Source organism: Elgaria multicarinata, chromosome 7 (assembly GCF_023053635.1).
Source record: "Elgaria multicarinata webbii isolate HBS135686 ecotype San Diego chromosome 7, rElgMul1.1.pri, whole genome shotgun sequence".
Taxonomy (NCBI): Eukaryota; Metazoa; Chordata; class Lepidosauria; order Squamata; family Anguidae; genus Elgaria; species Elgaria multicarinata.
Window position 1 is genome coordinate 113,677,473 of NC_086177.1, and position 24,676 is coordinate 113,702,148.

At 46.6% G+C, this 24,676-nt stretch overlaps 1 protein-coding gene across 1 annotated transcript in view; it reads left to right on the forward strand.

Moving 5' to 3' along the window:
• ZC3H3 (zinc finger CCCH-type containing 3) overlaps positions 1-24,676 on the forward strand; it is a 355,830-nt gene that overhangs the window by 194,318 nt on the left and 136,836 nt on the right. Inside the window, exon 5 of the mRNA XM_063131198.1 lies at positions 22,108-22,301. Coding sequence (XP_062987268.1) covers positions 22,108-22,301 — 194 coding nt within the window. The remainder of the gene's footprint in view (positions 1-22,107; positions 22,302-24,676) is intronic.

Genomic DNA, 24,676 nt, shown 5'->3' on the forward strand with positions numbered 1-24,676 from the left:
TGGAGCAGACCTTTCACACACGTGTGAACAACGTTTAATGGCCTCCTTGAGCCACTGAAGTGCCCTGGCTTGAATCCCCAGTGGAAGGTCCAACTGGAGTGGTCATCGTTCGCCTTTCAAGGCATCCCTGAGAGTGAAAGCATTGAATTCGCTGTGTGGCTTGTGTGGTCACTCCAATTCCATGTTCCCCCCCCCTCACCCAACGCCACCCCTGTTGATTCCTGGCATCCGACACCTCATAGGGGCACTTCTTTTTTTTAAAGACATACACATATGGTGACCCTCAATTTCCCTAGCCTTTTTTCTCTTTCTCTCTCCCACCCCAGCCATTAAAAAAAATAATTTAAAATTTGCTTTCTGTCCCCCAGTTTGGGGGTGAGGGAAAGCCAACCCTCAACCTTGTGTAGTCAAGGTTATGGCGATAAATTCTGTTGCATTGTCACTTCTATTCGGAGTAAATTGGCTGGCCGCTTTCGGGCTGAAGGGAAGATAATTTGCTGTAGTATTTCAAATGGATTAGAAATGGATTTGAAGGGAAAGTTCATGCCTCCCATTACAAAGGCTAGAAAGAAGACTATCTTAAGGCACTGTTCACTTGCTGGCCTTCATTATCCACGCTTAATACCTTTCCTATTTTCCAGCATTAATGAAATTTCCTGTCGGAGCAGGGCTTGCCGGACGGATGGGAGAAGTCTTTAGATCGGAGGGCTTGTGTTGTAGAAAAGGAATTACAAGCCCCTCGTGTTGAGGGCAGACGTATTCTTCAGGTCCTTGGCCTGGCTATTATCTCATTAATTTTATCCTCTCTTCTCAATACAGTTCATTTCCAAAGGCCGTCCTTTCCATTAGGGTAACAATTTGGTGGAGTGCTGTGACACCACGGCGAATGAAAAGCTACAAGCTGTTTTTCGAGGCACCCCCTGCTCTCCTTTCTGGAGGTGTCCTTCCCTCGCGCCCCCACCACCACCACCACTCCGCCTCTTGCCTTAGCTCAGTGTGTTGCACTCTGCGGTTGTAGGTTAGGCCAGATGGGCGCCAGTGTTGCTGTTAGATAACTGTTCAGAAGCCAAGTGAATTGGGCTGTGGTCTTTAGAGCCTTCCTAAGAGGATAACAAGGCCTTTAGAAGGATGTGATGGGGACAATCAAGTCACAGGCAAAACCGTCGCCTCTCCCTTTTGTGGGGAGATGGCTCCGTGCTCAGCCATGCGGTGGATTCTCTACACACACACACACACACACACACACACACACACACACACACCACACACACCCTCCTGCCAAGCACGAGCGATCTTTTGCAGTGAATTATCCCAACCCTTCTCCCTTTCATTTCTGGAAAGGTCTTTTTTGAACTTCCTTTTCTTTCTCCAGAAGATTCAGATGAGTTTTGCTCCTGCTGCAACTACTTTGTTTTTCTTTCAGCTCTGCACTCTCATTTGCCCCCCCCGGTCCCCCCCCCCGGTTTTGTATTTCACAGAGGGAATAGTCGTCACTTTCCCTCTCTCAGAGTTAGTGACAATAGGGCAACCGAGGCCAAATTCGCACACTGCTCTGTGTCCTGCACTCATCCCAAAGTGCAGGACACGGAATAATGGGCTCAAGTTACAGGAAGCCAGATTCCGGCTGGACATCAGGAAAAACTTCCTGACTGTTAGAGCAGTACGACAATGGAATCAGGTACCTAGGGAGGTTGTGGGCTCTCCCACACTGGAGGCCTTCAAGAGGCAGCTGGACAACCACCTGTCAGGGATGCTTTAGGGTGGATTCCTGCCTTGAGCAGGGGGTTGGACTCAATGGCCTTGTAGGCCCATTCCAACTCTGCTATTCTATGATTCTATGGTCAGTAAAAACTTCCTGACTGTTAGAGCAGTACCTAGGGAGGTTGTGGCCTCTCCCACACTAGAGGCCTTCAAGAGGCAGCTGGACAGCCATCTGTGAAGTATGCTTTAGGGTGGATTCCTGCATTGAGCAGGGGTTTGGACTTGATGGCCTTGTAGGCCCCTTCGAACTCTACTATTCTATGATTCTATGCTTCTGATGTAGTTGTGAGAGTGCTGCACCAGGCAGAAAATGGTGCGGTTTCACCAAGGTCGGCCATGCAGTTGTGACTTGCAGCCATGTGGTACAAATTGGCCACGCCACATGTGAAACGGCTTCTGCCTGCTTGTGTTAGAAATGGCCACTGGTGTGGTTCACTGTTTGAGTGAAGAATGCATAAATCAAATTGAACATGATTGAATTGAGAATAAAATGGCCAGTATCATATTGCCTTTATACAAATCTATGGTGCGACCATGCTTAGATTACTGTGTACAGTCTTGGTCACCACACCTAAAAAAAGAGAGGATATTATAGAGCTGGAAAACATGCAGAAAAGGGCAACTGAAACGACCCAGGAGCTGGAGCATCTCCCCTACGAGGGAAGGTTACATCAACTGGGATTGTTTAGCTTGGAAAACAGGAGGCTAAGGGGAGACATGATAGAGGTGCACAAAATTATGCAGGGTGTGGAGAATGTTGATAGGGAAACATTTTTCTCTGTCTCTCAAAATACTAGAACCTGGGGTCCTCCCATGAAGTGGATGGGTGAGAGATTCAGGACAGATAAAAGGAAGGACTTCTTCACAGAGCGCATGGTTAAATGATAGAACTCACTACCACAAGTTGTAGTGATGGCCACTGTGGCGTTACACCCCACAAGTCAATTTCAAATGTATGTCTGCAGTTTGTAAGTCTGTGGTGAGTTTAGAATGTTGGCCTGAGTGGGGGGAGATTGAATATCTTAGGAGTGGGGAGGAGGGATATATAAGGGGAGGACTGAGGGGATTGAGGGGGACTTTTGGGGTACTCTTAGAGTCTTTAGTGCTCTCTGTGTTTAGAGTACTTAAGTTCTGGGAAATTTGAGGTTCAGGGTAGAGAGTGGTGTCTCTGGAGTGTGGTGTGCACATAGTTGATGTATATTAATCAATACTGAGAATAAAGAAAGTTTAAGAGTGATTGTGTGAGAAAAAGGAAAGCACGTATGTGAATGAGTGACAGGATTGTATGAAAGGTTTCAAAAAGGTTTTTAATTGTTTTATTTGAAACAATGCTTGTGAACTTTTAAAAATAAATTTTGATTGTTTTGTTTTTAAACTATCACAAAAATCCCACATGTCTGTTTGGCATTTATCATCTTAAGTTTACACATTTAACACCCACTCTGACAGTCATTCACCTAAGCAGATATAACTCACAGCGCATTACTGTATAAATTAAAATCCTTCTCCATTTTAAACCCCTTTCTCCACATAGTTTGGAGGAAGGTGGGCTTTATCCCTCGCCTCAGGCGTATCAAGCGGTGGTGCTTGGCTTGAGCAGGGAGTAGCCGCGGCCGGGTCTGGTGTTCAGAGCCTGTGTCGAGGCAGCCACCAATTTGGATGGCTTTCAAAGGGGTCTGGATAAATTCCTGGAGGGGAAGGCTATCAATGGCTATTAGCCCTGATGGTTATGTGCTACCTCCAGTATCCGAGGCAATAAGCCTGTGTGCACCAGTTGCTGGGGAACATGGGCGGGAGGGTGCTGTTGCACCATGTCCTGCTTGTTCATCCCTGGCTGATGGCTGGTTGGCCACTGTGTGAACAGAGTGCTGGACTAGATGGACCCTTGGCCTAATCCAGCATGGCTCTTAAAACTCACTACCACAAGATGTAGTGATGGCCACCAATTTGGATGGCTTCAAAAGGGGGTTGGATAAATTCCTGGAGGGGAAGGCTATCAATGGCTACTAGCCCTGATGGTTGCGTGCTATCTCCAGTATTCGAGGCAGTAAGCCTGTGTGCATCAGTTGCTGGGGAACATGGGTGGGAGGGTGCTGTTGCACCATGTCCTGCTTCTTCATCCCTGGCCGATGGCTGGTTGGCCACTGTGTGAACAGAGTGCTGGACTAGATGGACCCTTGGTCTGATCTAGCATCAGGGTACTTCGTACGTTCTTAATATTACAGGTAGGGGAAGGTTCCAGTATTTCTTATTTATCAATTCTGTGAGGCCTTTTCCCTTCCTGTTTGTTTGTTACTGTGATTTTAGAATGTAAGCCATATGGCAGGGTGTTTTGTATTCTGTTTTATTTTGTTCTGTACAGCACCATGAAAATTGATGGCGCTATATCAGCCTTCCTCAACCTGGGGCGCTCCAGATGTGTTGGACTGCATCTCCCAGAATGCCCCAGCCAGCTGGCTGGGGCATTCTGGGAGATGCAGTCCAACACATCTGGAGCGCCCCAGGTTGAGGAAGGCTGCTCTATATAAATAAATAAATAAATAAATAAATAAATAAATAGGTAAGACACAAGGGGAGAGACACAAAGAGACAAGACCCACCTCAGGGCTCAAGGGGAAGTTGAAAAAGGCACTCCGCTTCCTCATTTACCACATTTGGGGGTGGGTGGGTAATTTTACATTTTAGTTGGGGCATAAAAAGAGTGTGCATGCATGCGTGTGCATGTGTGATTCTCAGTATGATTTAAAAGCCCAGTCTCTCTCAGATATATTCAAGATTAATTTTTTAAAAGAACAAACAGTGTATTTCAAAAGCATTCTGCTTACCTTTTTTTTTTTTATAATACCTCAAAATATCTGTGATGATGTTTTTAAAACTAAAACTTGTACGTCGGGCGTTCGTATTGAGTATATCGGCCCACTGAGTTTCTGATGTTTTTTGTCAAAGTGGAGGGGGTCACATCAAGAGGCACATGTGTGTTAATATTTTAATCTTGCTTATAGCTGTTGTGGTGATTTAATTAGCTGCTGTATGTTTGTGGTAATTTGAGAATCGCCCTGAGAATTTTTAATGGAAGGGCAGTGAATACAACTTTTAAATAAATATGGGCCTCTTATCCCTTCTAAGGGCCTGGTACGTGGTGCTGGTGAGGCCAACCCTGCTATGCCACCAGTGGACTGGATCCACTGTGTAGTACCCACTGTTGTCAGTCGGCCATTGGTGCTTGCGAGGTGCTGGGAGTTGTAGTCCAGCCCATCCGGAGGGTATCAGGTTGGGAAAGCCTGCCGTAAAGACAAATGCTCCCGAGGAACGATCCGGCGTGCTCTGTAATGGAATGGTGGCCAACGGCGGTGTGTCCTTCCTCCGGACCTCTGCTTCCACCCGTGATGGTTGGTTGGAAGGCAAAACGAAAGCAGCAGGCTGTGAAGCGTTTTATAAATGTGTAGCTAGCGTGGATTCATTCCTCCTGCCCCTCAGACTCCTTTACTGCACAGGATGCTTAAAACTATAAAACCGGGAAGACGCTTGATAGAATCATAGAATCATAGAATCATAGACTAGCAGAGTTGGAAGGGGCCTACAAGGCCATCGAGTCCAACCCCCTGCTCAATGCAGGAATCCACCCTAAAGCATCCCGACAGATGCTTGTCCAGCTGCCTCTTGAATGCCTGTAGTGTGGGAGAGCCCACAACCTCACCAGGCAACTGATTCCATTGTCGCACTGCTCTAACAGTCAGGAAGTTTTTCCTGATGTCCAGCTGGAATCTGGCTTCCTTTAACTTGAGCCTGTTATTCCGTGTCCTGCCCTCTGGGAGGATCGAGAAGAGATCCCGGCCCTCCTCTGTGTGACAACCTTTGAAGTATTTGAAGAGTGCTCTCAGGTCTCCCCTCAATCTTCTCTTCTCCAGGCTAAACATGCCCAGTTCTTTCAGTCTCTCTTCATGGGGCTTTGTTTCCAGACCCCTGATCATCCTTGCTGCCCTCCTCCGAACACACTCCAGCTTGTCTGCGTCCTTCTTGAATTGTGGAGCCCAGAACTGGACGCAATACTCTAGATGAGGCCTAACCAGGGCCGAATAGAGAGGAACCAGGACCTCACGTGATTTGGAAGCTCTACTTCTATTAATGCAGCCCAAAATAGCATTGGCCTTTCTTGCAGCCATATCGCACTGTTGGCTCATATTCAGCTTGCGATCTGAATATGAGCTTGTAATGAGAGAAAACCCATACTGAAGTCATTGCACAAGTGGTCTAGCCCCCATTTCTGAAGCCTGCTCGTGTGATCGTGTACCTAAGACAGGGTAAGGTAAAGTCAGGGTTAGGGTTAGGTGGAGCTGGCGCTGGCCGGGACTCCCTCACCATCAATCGTCCCACCGGGGTGGCGATTCCCGCTGAGACCGCCTGCGTCCGCCTGCCCCTCCGATCCGTTCTTTGCTGCACCAGGCCGGGCTGTGGTTTTTTGCAAGTAGGCTGGAACGAGAGAGAGAGAGGGAATGAAAACTGCTGAAGCAGTAATGCAACTTCCTGGCGCCTTTCCCCCCTCAGTCTTTCTGTCTCCAGCAGAGGAAACCGCTCTAAAGGTTATTGGAGCAGATTACAGGTCTGTTTGAGAGTTTGCCCCCTCACTGACTTTGACTCCTTCAGCAAGGAACATTTCTCAGGCAATAAGGCCTGAACAGGGTGTGTGTCCACGTGCAACTTCCTGGGTCACTGACGGTGGCAGGTATATGCTGTGTGCTCGGGATCAGACTTCCAGATAGCTTGAACCACTTTTCTTTCTCCTGCTAAATATTTCTCCCCAGCTCAGTCTGTGTTCCTGCTGATGTTGGATGGATTTCTGCTTTTCACCCCCTCGGTTTAGCTGTACATGAGAATGATGGGGAGAGATGGCCCGGTCTCTTTATGCACATTGTTTTGGTCTGCAGGGTTGCCGTGAAAGCATGGGATCATCTAGAGTCTTGCGTCCAGTTCTGGGCTCCACAATTCAAGAAGGACGCAGACAAGCTGGAGCGTGTTCAGAGGAGGGTGACCAGGATGATTAGGGGTCTGGAAACAAAGCCCTAGGAGGAGAGACTGAAAGAACTGGGCATGTTTAGCCTGGAGAAGAGCAGATTGTGGGGAGACATGAGAGCACTCTTCAAATACTTAAAAGGTTGTCCCACAGAGGAGGGCCAGGATCTCTTCTCGATCCCCCCAGAGTGCAGGACACGGAATAACTGGGTCAAGTTAAAGGAAGCCAGATTCCGACTGGACATCAGGAAAAACTTCCTGACTGTTAGAGCAGTACGACAATGGAATCAGTTGCCTGGTGAGGTTGTGGGCTCTCCCACCCTAGAGGCCTTCAAGAGGCAGCTGGACAACCATCTGCCAGGGATGCTTTAGGGTGGATTCCTGCATTGAGCAGGTGGTTGGACTCGATGGCCTTGTAGGCCCCTTCCAACTCTGCTATTCTATGATTCTATGATCACCCGGAGATGGCATTGAGTGCCTTTGACTTAAAATTGTAACTTTAGAAATGGCTTTCATAGGTTTCATGAGAAAATCTTGCCAAGAATAAATAGAGCTGTGATGACGGTCTAGATCTCTGCTCCTTGGTAGATGGCCTCTGATTTTTCGGCCACCTTTCTGCTTTTCCCTGCTGAAGTTCCAGTCAGCTGGCACATTTCCTCCTGTGTGTGCACGTGTGCCTATTATATCACTGAAATGTACAATTTAAAGATGAGCAGAACATATTTTTCACCATGTAAAATGGGAATGAGACGTCGCTAGGAATTTAAATGTAGGCCTGGGCACTGTGGTGATAATAGGTGGGATCAGAATGGAAACGGGAATTTCCATGCAAATGTAGAGTACTCCTCATCTTGAGTATTGCGTCCAGTTCTGGGCTCCACAATTCAAGAAGGACGCAGACAAGCTGGAGCATGTTCAGAGGAGGGCAACCAGGATGATCAGGGGTCTGGAAACATAGCCCTATGAAGAGAGACTGAAACACCTGGGCATGTTTAGCCTGGAGAAGAGAAGATTGAGGGGAGACATGAGAGCACTCTTCAAATACTTGAAAGGTTGTCACAGAGGAGGGCCAGGATCTCTTCTTGACTCTCCCAGAGTGCAGGACACGGAATAACGGGTTCAAGTTAAAGGAAGCCAGTTTCCAGCTGGACATCAGGAAAAACTTCCTGATTGTTAGAGCAGTATGACAATGGAACCAGTTACCTAGGGAGGTTGTGGGCTCTCCCACCCTAGAGGCCTTCAAGAGGCAGCTGGACAACCATCTGTCAGGGATGCTTTAGGGTGGATTCCTGCATTGAGCAGGGGGTTGGACTCGATGGCCTTGTAGGTCCCTTCCAACTCTGCTATTCTATGATTCTTCCATGGTGTCCTTCACAGAAACATACGACAGATCCCTCCTACAAAAAGCTTACCATCTAAGTTTGGATTTGGACGGAAGGTGCAGGGGAGGGGGGCAAGGCTAATTATGGACAAACTTGAGCAAATAAAATAACATCTGTATGGCTATGCTGGCTGTGGGTGATGGGAGTTGGAGTCCAACACATCGGGAGAGAGGCTGCAGTAGCGGATGAGGCCTACCAGCTAAGCAAAAGTCTTCATGAGAGAGGAGGGGTTTTGAGGAGGGATTTGCTGGCAGTGTGAGAGATGGCGTTCAGTGGATGTCCTGGGAGGAGATTCCAGCTGTGTGAAGGATGGGAGCAGGATGGGAAAACGAGTCATTTTATTATTGAAGCTGATTCTCTTTTTGGAAATGCACTTCAGGACATAATGGATGGGTCAGCACGCAACTATAAGAAGCACCTCGTGACAAATAGATCATGGATAGTCACGGTCAACCCCAGTCCCCAACTTTAAATAACTGAAGGTCTTCTGCCTCTGAATACAGATATTTTGTTTAGCTACCAAACGAAACAGCCCATGATAATTCTGTCCTCCATGAAACTTGTCCACCTTCCATTCCTCTACGCCTATCTTTGCAAAACCCAAATATTTTGTTTAAGAAGTTCCCAAGACGCAACAAGTGGATTCTCAGTGAAGAACGCAAATTGTATTCATTCTGCAAAATGTGCTGGGTGGCTGTTTTTCACAATGCATCAAGTAAAATCTGCGCTGTGTGTAATTTTGATTATCATGGTCTTCATCTATAGGTGCGTTGTCCTGCTTTTAATTTTCAAACCCCCAATATATCATTATTTTATTCTCCCAGTATTTTAACAGTCTATAAATTAATTTTAACTTTGCTGTTTTAAATTTGTATTTTTGCATTGCTGCTGCTTTTATTTTGGTTGAGCTTTTATATTGTATTTTATATTATGGTTTTATACTGTTGTTTTATACTTTGAATTGTCTTAGTTTTGTAAACCGCCCAGAGAGCTTCGGCTATTGGGCAGTGTTTGTTGTTTATTCGTTCAGTCGCTTCCGACTCTTTGTGACTTCATGGACCAGCCCACATCAGAGCTTTCTGTTGGCCATCGCCACCCCTAGCTCCCCCAAGGTCGAGCCCATCACCTCCAGAATATCATCCATCCATCTTGCCCTTGGTCAGCCTCTCTTCCTTTTGCCTTCCACTTTCCCTAGCATCAGCATCTTCTCCAGGGTATCCTGTCTTCTCATTATGTAGCCAAAGTACTTCAGTTTTGCCTTTAATATCATTCAATCAAGTGAGCAGTCTGGCTTTATTTCCTGGAGTATGGACTGGTTTGATCTTGCTTGGCTGAGATCTGTAACTGGATGTCTGGGAGTAAACTAAAGCTTAACCTGGAAAAGATCCTCCCAGAGTGCAGGTCACGGAATAACGGGCTCAAGTTAAAGGAAGCCATATTCCAGCTGGACATCAGGAAAAACCGCCCAGAGAGCTTCGGCTATTGGGCGGTATAAAAATGTAATAAATAAATAAATAAATAAATAAATAAATAAAAAAACTTCCTGATTGTTAGAGCAGTACAACAACGGAACCAGTTACCTAGGGAGGTTGTGGGCTCTCCCACCCTAGAGGCCTTCAAGAGGCAGCTGGACAACCTTCTGTCAGGGATGCTTTAGGGCGGATTCCTGCATTGAGCAGGGGGTTGGACTCGATGGCCTTGTAGGCCCCTTCCAACTCTGCTATTCTATGAATCTGTGATTCTCAGACTGAGCTGATGGTGATTGGCTGAGGTCAGCGGCTGGCAGATTTGAGGCAGGAGCTCGTAAATCTGCCTGTTTCAGGAATCCGACCAAGGATTGTGACTGAGGCGTGGGACCTGGGTGTTATTCTTGACCAGTCCCTAACTATGTCATCACAGGTGGGGGCCATGGTTCGGAGTTGCTTTTATCAACTACGTGTGCTCTGCCAAGTTCGCCCCTTACTGTCAGAGGCTGATCTTACCACCGCAGTCCAGGCCCTGGTTCTTTCCAGACTGGACTATTGTAACCTATTGTATACAGGGCTTCCCTTGAAGCAAATCCAACGCTTACAGGCTGTACAAAATGCAGCAGCCGGGTTGGTCAAGGGGCTCCCAAAGTGGTCTTCTATCACTTTGGTGCTTCAAGAGCTCCATTGGCTGCCGGTGGCTGCTAGGGTGCGCTACAAGGTCTTGTTGACCATGTATAAAGCCCTGCATTGCTGGGGTCCTGGATACCTGTGCATTCGCCTCTCTCTTGTGTCTCACCATTGGCAGACTCGCTCTCAGGAGCAGGGCGCCCTGATGGTCCCCCGCTACAAATTGGAATGTGCGGTGGCCAGGGCTTTTTCAGTGGCTGGCCCCCGGTTATGGAATAATGTGCCCCTGGAGATTAGACAGGCTCCCACTCTCAATTGCTTCAAGCGCCTTTGTAAGGCATTTTTATTTTCACGAGAGATTGGGGAGGGGGTGGTTTAAATTGGGGTTGAGGGCTTTTAATGGTTTGAGGATGAGGGTTTTAATGGAATTGTCTTAATGTGGGTTGAGGGTTTTAATGGAATTGTTTTATATGCTATTGTAATGCGCCTCGATGCCAGAAATGGTGAGGCGGCGCTATAAAAATGCTTTAAATAAATAAATAAATAAATAAATACAGTCCAAGGCACTCTCAGAATTTTCTATTGGGCGATATAGAAATGCAATCAATCAATCAATCATACTCCTGATGAATTTGCATAATGTGACAATTTTGGGGCACAGAACTTGGGGCCGGAAAATACCTGCCCAGCTTACAGGAGTTCCTGATCCTCTCCTTTCAGCAAAGGCAGGCCCAGATGATTTGGCTTGAGAAACAAAATAACACTGACCCAATAAGACCAATTTATGCTATTTAAGGCGGCTCAGGGAATGAGCATTTCTTTAATTTGCCCAATCCTGCAGCTAGAGAACAATCCCTGGAATGCCTACATTCCAGGGATTGTATCTGGGATCTTTTGCACAAATGTCATGTGCTGTGTTTGCTGTTGATTCGTTCAGTCGCTTCGGACTCTTTGTGACTCCGTGGACCGGCCCACTGCGTTATTCCTTCTCCTGTTTTTTCTTTATAACAGATGGGAAGTTGAGGCTAGGGCAGTCCCTTGCCCTCTTGTCAGGTGTTCAAGCCAAGACCTTCCTTGGCAGCTGCTCTTAGCTGTGACTTTTCTTTATTGGTACCTATTCCGCAGACATTAAATATTTATCTTTTAACTCCCGTGATTTCCATGCAGTTGTTAGCATTCATCAGCACTTATTTCCTTCTCCTTGGGACAGGAAGAGACTGTGGCGTCGAAAGGGATCAGTTTCTGCAGATCACTTACACTTCTTGGGTGTGCATTTCGTGTAGATTTGCGTTTGGTTTTTTTTCTGAATTAGGCCACTGAAATTTGTTGAGGCATCTCGCATTAGAGGAAGACATTGTTCTGTAACATAGCCAAAGGGAAAACCAAAACCTAGTCTATACATTTGTTTTAAACCAGAGGGAAATAATGTGTGCTTTTATGGTTAGAAATAGATGTGTTCCTTTTTATGTCAGATGGATCAAACATAGCGCAGTTCCTTAAATCACTCACCTTGAGCTTATAAAGCCAGCCAGTGCTTAATCTGTTGCGATATCAAGCTGTTCTTTTACAGTTGTGCTTCTGTTAAAAGTTCTTAGTCCTGCACGGAAGTCCAGATTATATACTATAGTTCCCTCAAATTCATTGCTCAGAATAACTGCACAAATCAGCAGTCTCTTACTCTGAATGTGGTATTTAGATTTTTTTTCTGCAGAGTAGAAAACCCTCACAGGGTAGAAGCTGTGAGGAAGGTGCTTCGTAAGACACAGACGTCACACAGAGGAGGGCCAGGATCTCTTCTCGATCCTTAGTTACAGGAAGCCAGATTCCAGCTGGACATCAGGAAAAACTTCCTGACTGTTAGAGCAGTACGACAATGGAACCAGTTCCCTAGGGAGGTTGTGGGCTCTCCCACACTAGAGGCCTTCAAGAGGCAACTGGACAAGCATCTGTCGGGGATGCTTTAGGGTGGATTCCTGCATTGAGCAGGGGGTTGGACTCGATGGCCTTGTAGGCCCCTTCCAACTCTGCTATTCTATGATTCTATGATAAAGCCCCCCAAAACTCAGGGAGCAAGTTACAGGAAGCCAGTTTCTCCTGATGTTCCGGCTGGACATCAGGAGAAACTTCCTGACTGTTAGAGCAGTACAACAATGGAATCAGTTACATGGGGAGGTTGTGGGCTCTCCCACACTAGAGGCCTTCAAGAGGCAGCTGGACCACCATCTGTCAGGGATGCTTTAGGGCGCATTCCTGCCTTGAGCAGGGGGTTGGACTCGATGGCCTTGTAGGCCCCTTCCAACTCTGCTATTCTATGATTCTATGAATCATTGAACTCTAGAATTCTTTCCAAATCCTGCCTGCGTGTTTTCAGTGTTCTCTCTTCCACAATGTGGACTAAAGGTGTTGGTTTACTAAAAGAAAGCTGAGGATATCTAACAGAGATCCTGTAATTCTTTGAGCACTGAGTTTCAAAAGATGAGCGCTGTGGTGGCCACTCTACACACTCTGCAGCCCAAAGTGTTTACCCCTGTCATACAAAGTCCCTCCTCCTGTCCCTCGTTATATGCAGTTGTATGTTGCAAGACATAGAATCGTAGAACAGCAGAGTTGGAAGGGGCCTACAAGGCCATCGCGTCCAACCCCCTGCTCAATGCAGGAATCTACACTAAAGCATGCTCGGAGCTGTTTGGAACGCAGTTCGGTGATTGTCGATCTGTCAAATTAACCTAGTTACTTGCCAGAAAAGTAGGACTGGGAACCGCAAGTGTTTCCCACTTAGATTAATTGTGCTTTAAATAGTCAGTTACAGCTCGAAGGATGTGGCAGTGCATGTGTGCGCATGTTAATTCAGTAGAAGAGAATTACCTGCCGCCTTGCCAGGAACCGCTTTCACTTCAGCAATGGGCATACTCACAATTTGCTGCTAACACAAGGGGAGAGATCAGTGCCGTTTGTAAGTCGCTTTTCTTAACATTACGTTTGCAACATGATAGATGTCCGATATTAAATTGAACGGCAGGGACTACACACGGCTTGGGCGCTCTGTTGACTGTGCTGAATTTTGCATGTTTGAGCAGGCAAAGAGGAGGTGGAAATTCAAACCTGTTATGTCCTTGAAGTCAAAAAATAAAAAAAGGCGCCGGCTACAATTCTAGACAGCCATAGCACAGGCAAGGAAGAAAAGTGTTGCTGCCATGTGTCCTCATTAGCACGGACACATAACCTGCGTGTGCCCACGTGTACGGGCCGTTGATCAGAAGTCTGCTGCAGTCAAACAACCTTTCCCAGTTCTCTGATTTAATTCTTAGTCTTCCATCATTTGCCCATCTTACCCTATCTAAGAGCAAACAGCTAATGGGGTTACAAGGCACGATAGGTCTCAAATGAGAAAATAGTGGTCCTCTGCCAACACAAAATGTAAATTCAAATTCATATTGAAAAGAAACATAATGTAGCCTTCTAATTTATAACAAGAGTTGTTCAATTCCATAGTCAGAGTGCTAATCCTAATATTCCGGAGAGTCTAGGTTGTCTATTTTTAATTTTTATGTGGCTTTGAACAATTTATTTTTTAAAAAGCAGACTAACATGGGTACACCTGTGGGGATTTTTAAAGAAGCCACAGCCTGTTTACTAACAGGGACCGGCCGGTGAGATCACATCATACCAGTCCTTTTACAACTTCATTGGCTGCCAGTCCAGGTCCGGGCCCGATTCAAAGTGCTGGCATTGACATTTAAAGGCCTAAACGGTTTGGGGCCAGGTTATTTGAAGGAACGCCTCTTCCCATATGTACCTGCCCGGACAGGTACATATGGGACCTTTTCCGTGAGCCCCTGCCAAAGGAAGTGAGGCAGGCGGCTACTAGGAGGAGGGCCTTCTCTGCTGTGGCACCCCGGTTGTGGAATGAGCTCCCCAGAGAGGTCCGCCTGGTGCCTACACTGTACTCTTTTCGTCGCCAGCTAAAGACCTTTTTATTCTCTCAATATTTTAACACTTAATTTTAATTTAAATTTAAATTTTACAGTTCTAACTCTGTATTTTAATCTTATATCAATTTTGCTGTGTGGTTTTATCCTGGTTGTGCTTTTTATACTGTATTTTGTATTTGTGCTTTTAACCTGTTGGTTGTTTTATTATGGTTTTAATTTTTGTGAACCGCCTAGAGAGCTTTGGCTATTGGGTGGTATAAAAATGTAATAAATAAATAAATAAATGCTTTAGAAAAGCAGTATCTGCAATCAGAACACATTCTAGTTCATGAGCCAAGTATCCTCAGCAATACTACAAACGAGAAGGATCTTGGAATTGTTGTAGATCGCAAGCTGAATATGAGCCAACAGTGCGATATGGCTGCAAGAAAGGCCAATGCTATTTTGGGCTGCATTAATAGAAGTATAGCTTCCAAATCACGTGAGGTACTGGTTCCTTTCTATTCGGCCCAGATTAGACCTCATCTAGAGTATTGCGTCCAGTTCTGGGCTCCACAATTCAAGAAGGATGCAGGCAAGCTGGAGCATGTTCAGAGGAGGGCAACCAGGTTGATCAGGGGTCTGGAAACAAAGCCCTATGAGGAGAGACTGAAAGAACTTGGCATGTTTAGCCTGGAGAAGAGCAGATTGAGGCGAGACATGATAGCACTCTTCAAATCCTTAAAAGGTTGTCCCACAGAGGAGGGCCAGGATCTCTTCTCAATCCTCCCAGAGTGCAGGACACGGAATAACGGGCTCAAGTTAAAGGAAGCCAGATTCCGGCTGGACATCAGGAAAAACTTCCTGACTGTTAGAGCAGTACAACAATGGAATCAGTTACCTAGGGAGGTTGTGGGCTCTCCCACACTAGAGTCTTTCAAGAGGCAGCTGGACAACCATCTGTCGGGGATGCTTTAGGGTGGATTCCTGCACTGAGCAGGGGGTTGGACTCGATGGCCTTGTAGGCCCCTTCCAACTCTGCTATTCTGTGATTCTATGATTCTATGAATGGAGAATTCATAGATTTTGTTCTTTGGCCAAGGTGTGAGCTGTTTCCTCGGCATCATTTGCTGCTTACGTTCTGATCTCTCTAACCTGCGGTTTGGTTTTAAACTCTGCAGCCGCGCAAGTAGCGATAAATAGCTGCCTTTCCGTCTTCCTCAGTTTTAATCACAGCTGTGGCGTCTTGCAGCCCGAGCAGATGGAGCCTAGAGTGAAACAGGCAGCCCTTACCTTTTAGCACAGCTTAAGTGAGGGGGAGCGGCTGCAGCAACCACCTCAGGGTGGCGAGCCTTAACGCGTCTTCCTTTGGAAATGCTTAGAAAACCGCTGAGTGCAGGTGTCTGGATTAAAGGCTGAACTAGTAAAACTCAGCAGTCTCTAATGCAAACAGAAGCAGAGCATGCACAGAGAGTGGCCATCTCGCCAGCAGGTGTGTGTGCGTGTGTGTGAGAGAGCACACAATCACACACACGCACACGCACACCTTTGCCAGCAGTGTGGCCTCTTTGATAGGCTAGCAGTTTTCCTTTCAGCAAACTCTAGGTTGGAGCAGGCTCTGAGTCATAGAATCATAGAATCATAGAATAGCAGAGTTGGAAGGGGCCTACAAGGCCATCGAGTCCAACCCCCTGCTCAATGCAGGAATCCACCCTAAAGCATCCCTGACAGAGGGTTGTTCTCTTGAAGGCCTATAGTGTGAGAGAACCCACCGTCTCCCTAGGGAATTGCTTCCATTGTCGTACTGCTCTAACAGTCAGGAAGTTTTTCCTGATGTCCAGCTGGAATCTGGCTTCCTTTAACTTGAGCCCGTTATTCCGTGTCCTGCACTCTGGGAGGATCGAGAAGAGTCCCAGAACTGTCTTGGGAAAAGTATTGCTAGGCGTTTGCTTTATTTATGAGTGGTATACCCTGCCACAAGGCTGTGCAACTAAAAAACACACCCAGTGAAACCAACCGAAGCAACAGCGACGTCCGCTGCAATAATTCTATTTTAAATGGTCTGACCGGCCTTCCTGGGTCGCTGAAAAAGAACAGAACTCTGATCTTTGTGTTGATCCCAAAGCTATTTCAATCTCCCGACACGCAAATCCCCAGTGAGCTTTTTTTTCCCCTAGCTCAGGTGAGCACCTTGTTACAAATGCATGTTTTGTTTTTGTATTTTGAGGAAGCTTCTTGGTCAGACTAGAACAGGGATACTTAAAGAATCGTACACACACTTTGTGCTCCTGTTCCTCCTCGTTTCTTTCGTGCAAACCAGTTACGTTCCAAGTTTTCTCTTTCCACATCTGTGGGAAACTCTCAGGCACAATACATCAAGGCTGGTAGCCAGTGGCAACAACCATATTAGAATAAACTTGTCATGCTAAGCACTAATAAATGCAATGCTTATATTTTGCAGTTCCCTTTTTCCGTGCCACGCGTCTTCATTTAAAGGTAATGCTCTCTGGGCTTTTGCTTTCTGCTGATAGGAGCACAGCCCCCTAATTCCCACCCATTCTTCAGTCAATGCTGTGGTTATATACTTTCAGCTAATAGCATTATGAGCATAGTTTTGTACTAATTCAAAATTAGATCTCTCATTTGCATAAACAAATTACTGTTTGGATTAGTGCTAAATAGTTAAGGCAGCTGATACTGCAGCAGATTTGATTTGGTTGCAATGGCTGTTGGCATAATGGTGGATGTGCAGAATTCGGATGTGAGTGGGTAATTGTTACAGATGCAAAGTCAGCCTCGGTAGTGAACTGTGTTTGGTAGAACTCTCTGCAGAATTCAAAATGTCACGCAGAAGTTTCATGTAAAAAGAGAAAGCAAGTTTCTAGCCCTCATGGCTGTGCGGAAGAACTTGAGACCTTGCATAAAAGTTCTAGGGAAGTCTCTGAAGCCAGGGGAAGGGGGGCAGGTGATACCCTTTACACCCGTCTGCCAGTCCCCCTGGCTGCTATCTGAGCGCAGATATAGAAAAGGACCTATTTATTTAAAACATTTCTTGGCCACTTCTCAGGATAGAAGCCCTCCCAAGGAGGCTTACGGCAATAAAATCCATACTGTGAGCTGGGAAACTTATGTTTCAGCTCTTGCATCCGCCATGAACTCTCTACGTAGCTTTAACTAAGCCACTGCCTCTTATCCACCCCGGCTCTCCTCCCCATCTATGCTATGGGGATAATACTGATCTACCTTACAGGTTCTTTATAAGGCTTGCTGAGGTGGGGTGTGAAGCACTTGCAGGGACTGGAGCATAGTGCAGGAGGTCCCATGTTCAATCCTGGTGTCTCTAGTTAAAGAGGATCTTGGGTAGCGGGACTGGGGGAGGGGTAATCTTGGGTAATCTTATTCAATCTCATGGCCTCCAATATCACCTGTATGCCGACGATACACAATTATATCTCTCATCTCCAGAACTCTCCCCCGATGTTCACGATCGTATCTCGGCTTGTCTTTCAGATATCTCAGCCTGGCTGCTACATCGTCGTTTGAAACTTAATATGGGAAAAACTGAACTGCTTGTTTTTCCTCCTAAACCTTTCCCTCTCCTCTCATTCTCTCTTACTGTCAATGATGTCACGCTCTCTCCGGTCAAGGAAACTCGTAGTCTTGGCTTTATATTTGACTCCTCGCTCTCCTTTATTCCTCATATCGAGGCAGTAGCTAAATCCTGTCATTTCTTCCTGTATAATATTGCCAGGATTCAACCATTTTTGTCTGTCTCTTCTGCCAAGACTCTCGTTCACGCACTGGTTATCTCTCGGTTGGACTACTGCAACCTTCTTCTCTCTGGCCTTCCCTCGTCTCACATCAGTCCGCTGGTCTCTGTCCACCACTCTGCCGCTAAGATCATCTTCTTGGCCCGCCGCTCTGACCATGTTACTCCACTTCTGAAATCTCTTCATTGGCTCCCAATTCACTCCAGAATCCAATATAAACTTCTCCTGTTGACCTTCAAAGCTTTTCACGGTCTAGCTCCTGCCTATCTCTCCTCTCTCATCTCACACTATTCCCCTGCGCGTGCTCTCCGCTCCTCTGATGCCATGCTTCTCGCCTGCCCAAGGACCTCCACTTCCCTTACTCGGCTTCGTCCTTTTTCTTCTGCTGCCCCTTACGCCTGGAACACTCTTCCAGAACACTTGAGAACTACAAACTCAATCACAGCTTTTAAAACTCAGCTAAAAACTTTTCTTTCCCTATAGCTTTTAAATATTGAGTTTGTTCTGACTCTATACTGTTAGCCTCACCCTACCCGGTGCCTGTTTACACTTCCCTGTGCCTGTTTGCATTCTCTTTCCCTCCTTATTGTTTACTACAACTTTATTAGATTGTAAGCCTATGCGGCAGGGTCTTGCTATTTACTGTGTAATCTGTACAGCACCATGTACATTGATGGTGCTATATAAATAAATAATAATAATAATAATAAGGGGGTCACTGCCAGCCCCAGTAGGTAGGCTGGAACCATCTCTGTCCCTTGAGGCTCAAGTGGCCTCGGTGGCACGGAGTGCTTTCTACCAACTCCGGTTGGTGGCCCAGCTACGCCCCTATCTGGACAGGGATAACCTAGCTCCAGTTGTCCATACTCTGGTAACCTCCAAGTTAGATTACTGCAATGCCCTCTCCGTGGGGCAGCCTTTGAAGACAGTTCGGAAGCTGCAGCTTGTGCAAAATGCGGCGGCCAGATTGATAACTGGAACAAGGAGGTTCAAAGATATAACACTGATTCTGGCCCGCTTGCATTGGCTGCCTATACGTTTCTGAGCCCAATTCAAGGTGCTGGTTTTGACCTATAAAGCCTTACACGGCTTGGGACCACAATACCTGACGGAACGCCTCTCCCGACATGAACCTACCCGTACACTGTGCTCAACATCTAAGGTCCTCCTCTGAGTGTCTACTCCGAAGATGGCAACAAGGGAGAGGGCCTTTTCGGTGGTGGCCCCCCGACTGTGGAATGATCTCCCTGACGAGGCTCGCCTGGCGCCAACACTGTTATCTTTTCGGCGCCAGGTCAAGACTTTTCTCCCAGGCATTTAACAGCATTTAACAACGCTAAGTTTGTTTTTTAACGGACCCCAGAACTGTTGTTTTTAAATGGATACTGCTGTTTTTATACTGTTGTTTTTATGTTTTTAAATATTGTATACGTTTAAAAAAAATGTTTACCGCTTTTAACTTTTGTAAACCGCCCAGAGAGCTTCGGCTATGGGGCGGTATATAAATGTAACAAATAAATAAATAATAAATAAAAAAGCTCTATATGCTTTGAAGCCCTGGCTTTTGGAAGCAGAAGGAACGATGCAGAGCAAGCAAACATATATGGTTTGCTGTATATTTATTTATTTATTTATTTATTTACTGCATTTCTGTACCGCCTCATAGCCGAAGCTCTCTGGGCGGTTCACGGAAATTTGTGCCTATGTAAGCATTCAAGCAGTGAAAATTCTGACAAGGTGGAACCGCATTCTTTCCTTGCCTTGTGCTCTTCTCCTGGGCAGTTGCGTAGAGTGGGCCCCAGACAAAGAGGGGGTAGTTGACTGACAGGGTTCGCACGGTCACAGCGTACCATCATGGCTTATTTAAGCCACAGTGGTTGCGGCAAGTGCTGGAAGCCATTTTGAATATTCAACCCCCAAGGGGGTGTTGCCATGGTTTGCCATTCCGTCCAAACCCAATAGGGTTATTGGAGGGTTGTTCCCCCCTCCATTAAGCCATTAAATAAGCCATGGTGGGCTGTTGTGATCATGCAAACTGGCCCAGTACCTACAGTCGGCATTGCCACTAGCCAAAGGTGGCTTGTTGTTGTTTATTCGTTCAGTCGCTTCCAACTCTTCGTGACTTCATGGACCAGCCCACACCAGAGCTTTCTCAAAGCCTTATGGGAGTCTCTGGCCCTGACTGTTTTATTTACACAGTTATGCATCTCCACCACTTCGGCCTTACACATGAAGGAATGTTAATGGGGACAGGAAACTATTTTTTATTTTATTTTTTATTTTATTTATTTCATTTCTATACCGCCCAACAGCCGAAGCTCTCTGGGCGGTTCACAAAAATTAAAACCACGAAGAGCATAATAAAACAACAAACAATTTAAAAACACAAATACAAAATACAATATAAAAAGCACGACCAGGATAAAACCACACAGCAAAAATTGATATAGATTAAAATATGAAATTAAAACAGCAGAGTTTAAATTTAAGTTAAATTAGGTGTTAAAATACTGAGAAAATAAAAAGGTCTTCAGCTGGCGATGAAAGGAAAACAATGTAGGTGCCAAGCGAACCTCTCTGGGGAGCTCATTCCACAACCGGGGTGCCACAGCAGAGAAGGCCCTTCTCCTAGTAGCCACCTGCCTCACTTCCTTTGGCAGGGGCTCACGGAGAAGGACCCCTGAGGATGATCTTAAGGTCTGGGCAGGCACATATGGGAGGAGGCGAGGCGTTCCTTCAAAAAACCTGACTCCAAGTCGTTTAGGGCTTTGAATATTAATGCCAGCACTTTGAATCGGGCCCGGACCTGGACTGGCAGCCAATGAAGTTGTAGAAGGACTGGCGTAATATGATCTCGTCGGCCAGTCCCTGTTAGTAGGCGGGCTGCCCTGTTTTGTACCAGCTGAAGTTTCCGGACTGTTTTTCAAAGGCAGCCCCACGTATAATGCATTGCAGTAATCCAAACGAGAGGTTATCAGAGCATGGATAACTGTAGCTAGGCTATCTCTGTCCAGATAAGGGCGCAGTTGGTATATCAACCTAAGCTGATAAAAGGTGCTCTTTGCCACTGAGTTCACCTGTGCCTCAAGTGACAGTTCTGGATCCAAGAGCACCCCCAAACTACGGATCCGATCCTTTAGGGAGAGTGCAACCCCGTCCAGGATAGGGCAAACATCACCTCACCAGACAGATGAACCACCCGCTAACAGTACCTCCGTCTTGTCTGGACTGAGTCTCAGTTTTTAACAAGGGAGGCATGAAACTCATTTATTTATTTATTTATTTATTTATTTACAGTATTTATATACCATTCCACATCCAAAGCTTTCAGAGCAGTGAACAACAGATAGAATAAAAAAACCACCATTTTAAAAATTACTATTGTTAAAAGAACAGAGTTCTGATAAAATCCAGATTCTGGTAAAACCACGGTCGGTCACTCAATGAAAGTTTCCTGAAACAATGACGTTTTCAGGAGGTGCTGGAAGCAGTGCACCATTGGTGCTTTCCTGACCAACAAAGGCGGGGAATTCCATAGGAAGGGGGCCACCACACTGAAGGCTCTTCTCCCGGTGGAGTCCAGTCAGACTGTAGGTCCACATAGAACCACCAGGAACATGACCCCAGTGTCCGGGCAGATTGGTAAGGGAGAAGGCGCTCTCTCAGGTATCCTGGTCCCAAATTGTTTAAATTTGTCTTTTAGTTCTTAGTGGTCCTGTTCAGAAGACATCTTAAACACTGCTGGTCAAGGTATTTCCCGAATGCATTCTCATTCCAAAGCCTTGCTTTGCTTTGAGGGTTTTTTGGTTCAGGAGCCTTGGCTATAGGTAGTTGTTTCTGACAAGTTGCAGGCGGCATCCAAGTGGTATATGACTAGGAGGCGGCCAACATGGCTGGTGCTCAAGGAACAGAACTTTCAGAAGAACATGATAACCATTCATGATAACCAGATGGACAACCACCTGTCAGGGATGCTTTAGGGTGGATTCCTGCCTTGAGCAGGGGGTTGGACTCGATGGCCTTGTAGGCCCCTTCCAACTCTGCTATTCTATGATTCTATGATTCATTCTATCAGCTTTTGAACTTGCTAGGTTTAACAGGCTTATTGGAAAATCCTGGAAGAACTTAGCTGGCCAGTTAATTACTCATCTATATATATATTGCTTTATCTTTGCAGATCTCTGGTTCTAAACCGCAGCTGCCACTCTCCTCCAGGGACAAAGGCCCAGCCTTTGCAGCACCGCTGGAGGAACAGAGGTCTGCGCTGTATCGGAGGGGTCATGTACAGGGTGTCGGCTAACAAGCTTGCCAAAACCTCCAGTTCTCCAGCCAGGAGCGGTGACGCGGCTTGCAGGAGCCACACCAGAGCAGGTAAGCCATGGCTTCCGCTTTGCGGCATTGGGTGTGCGAACAGGCGAATACAGAGCTACCAGCGATCTCACTTCGGAGTTTCCAAGCGATGCATTGATTCCGTTGAGCTCCTGGAAGCTGGGCTTTGGGGGGAAGGGAAGTCCGCTGTGATGCCACAAGCCAGGGCGCACCAAGAACCGGAGGGCGTAGCTCAGATGCATCGTTCTCCCAGGACTCCTGCCAACATGCTTGCCAGTACCCAGTGAGCTGGTGGGTAAGGAGGGCACCTGATTGTTCTTGGTTTAGAATGCTGAAGGCCTTGGCTTTGTTTTTAAAAGATTGCTTGAGAAGAAATCTCGAAATGGCAGCTGTGGCGTGTACCCCATAAAATAACAATACTGGAATGTCTTCATGCCTGCGATGGGAACTGTATTTTTCACAGCTTAGCCCACAAGTGCAACCCCGGGCCTGGACTCTCAGAGAGGCAACAGTCACCAGATCTCTGTAAATGGGCTGCCACTGTTTTTTGCACTTCCATTATTCTTTCTGCAAATGCAGAGAAAACGTTGGCACAACTGTGTCCTTTGTGCAGGATGTGTGCGGCTGGACTCCACGTGAGTTCGGTTACAGCGTCCGTTTGCAGGATGACTCTCCGCGACTAGCAGCGGTAGGAAAAGAGGGCATTGAAAGAACTGGGCATGTTTAGCCTGGAGAAGAGAAGGCTGAGGGGAGACATGAGAGCACTCTTCAAGTACTTCAAAAGTTGTCACACAGAGGAGGGCCAGGATCTCTTCTCGATCCTCCCAGAGTGCAGGACACGGAATAACGGGCTCAAGTTAAAGGAAGCCAGATTCCGGCTGGACATCAGGAAAAACTTCCTGGCTGTTAGAGCAGTACGACAATGGAATCAGTTACCCAGGGAGGTGGTGGGCTCTCCCACACTAGAGGCCTTCAAGAGGCAGCTGGACAGCCCTCTGTCAGGGATGCTTTAGGGTGGATTCCTGCCTTGAGCAGGGGGTTGGACTCGATGGCCTTGTAGGCCCCTTCCAACTCTGCTCTTCTGTGATTCTATGAAACTTGCGTGAGGTTTAGCTCTTTCCCCATTTTTGTGTGTGTTTGTTCTAAAAAAGTATCCCAAGGCAAGTTTCCTCCACCCGTTTTCTTCTTAAAGCTCTTGGGAGATAGATTACCTGGAAAGGGATGCTTCATCAAATTCACCCCTCTCCCCACCCCCAGTGTATCTTCTTCTCCGCTATTATCTGCACACTTTTTAATTTTCCATCGGCAGCACCCAGCGAGTTAATCCATGGTTTAAGCTAAATCTCCACCCTCTTCACCTGCTGAGATGAGGTGCGGTAAGCATTTCTCTCCGCTCCTCTCCCTCCTCCGGCTTGCCCCTAATTTCCCACTCTCAATTTCCTCTCTCACGCCTTTTACCAGCGATGGAGGTGGGGGTGGTGGGGTGGATGAAGAGGAGCAAGGCAGCTGAGGAGGAAGTCAGGGACTGTTTGCTCTTTGTTCAGGTATTGCTTTTTTGCTCTTAATTTCTGGGCAAAGGTGTCTAAAACTTCCAGGGCTGCCTCCCTCCAGCCCAGTTCTTCTGCTGACTAGATTTCTGCAACCATCCAGGGCTCTCGCTAATCCCCGTCTTTATAGTCCTGTTTAGCAGCTGCTTTGACTGCTCGGGTCCCGATTAAGTATTTCACTTGCTCTGGTGGGGTGTTTTAATTTTAATCTAATTTTTATTTATTTTCGATTTGGTTTTCTCTCCTCATTTGGGTTCATTTTAGGGAAGGCCTGCACGAGGGAAAATGGGGTGCAGTTCATTGTTGTTTTTCCAAAGTTTGTTTGGATGGTGATCGGTCCCGAAGATTTCCCTTCGTCTGTGAAATTGGGGTACTTTTTTGGGAGCTCTGCAGAAGCATTTCAAATCTGATTACGCCATAATCAGCAAGGCCCAGGTGTGCGCCAGCTTCTATCTTGTTTATCGTACCTGGCTCATTTCTTCTTAGCAAGCAGGCTTGGGGAGGGAGGGAGGGAGACCACCTCAAATCATGGCGTGGGCACTCAGCAGTCTGAAAAATGCACCTCCCTTTCTAAGGATTCTGCTGTGTGGGTGGAAACTATGAGCTCTTTCCCCCTTTGAGTTTTTTAGTATTTTCAACAAGCCCCCCGCCCCCTGTGACTAGCTCTCCACTTCTGAATCTGCTCTTCACTGATACTGCCTGCATTTATTTTTATTACATTTATACCCCCGCCTTCTTTCGTCCAGGGAGCCCAAGGTGGCGTACCTAATCCTCCTCCTCTCCATTTTATCCTCACAACAACAACCCTGTGAGGTAGGTTGGACTGAGAGTCCGTGACTGGCCCAAAGTCACCCAGTGGGCTTCCATGGC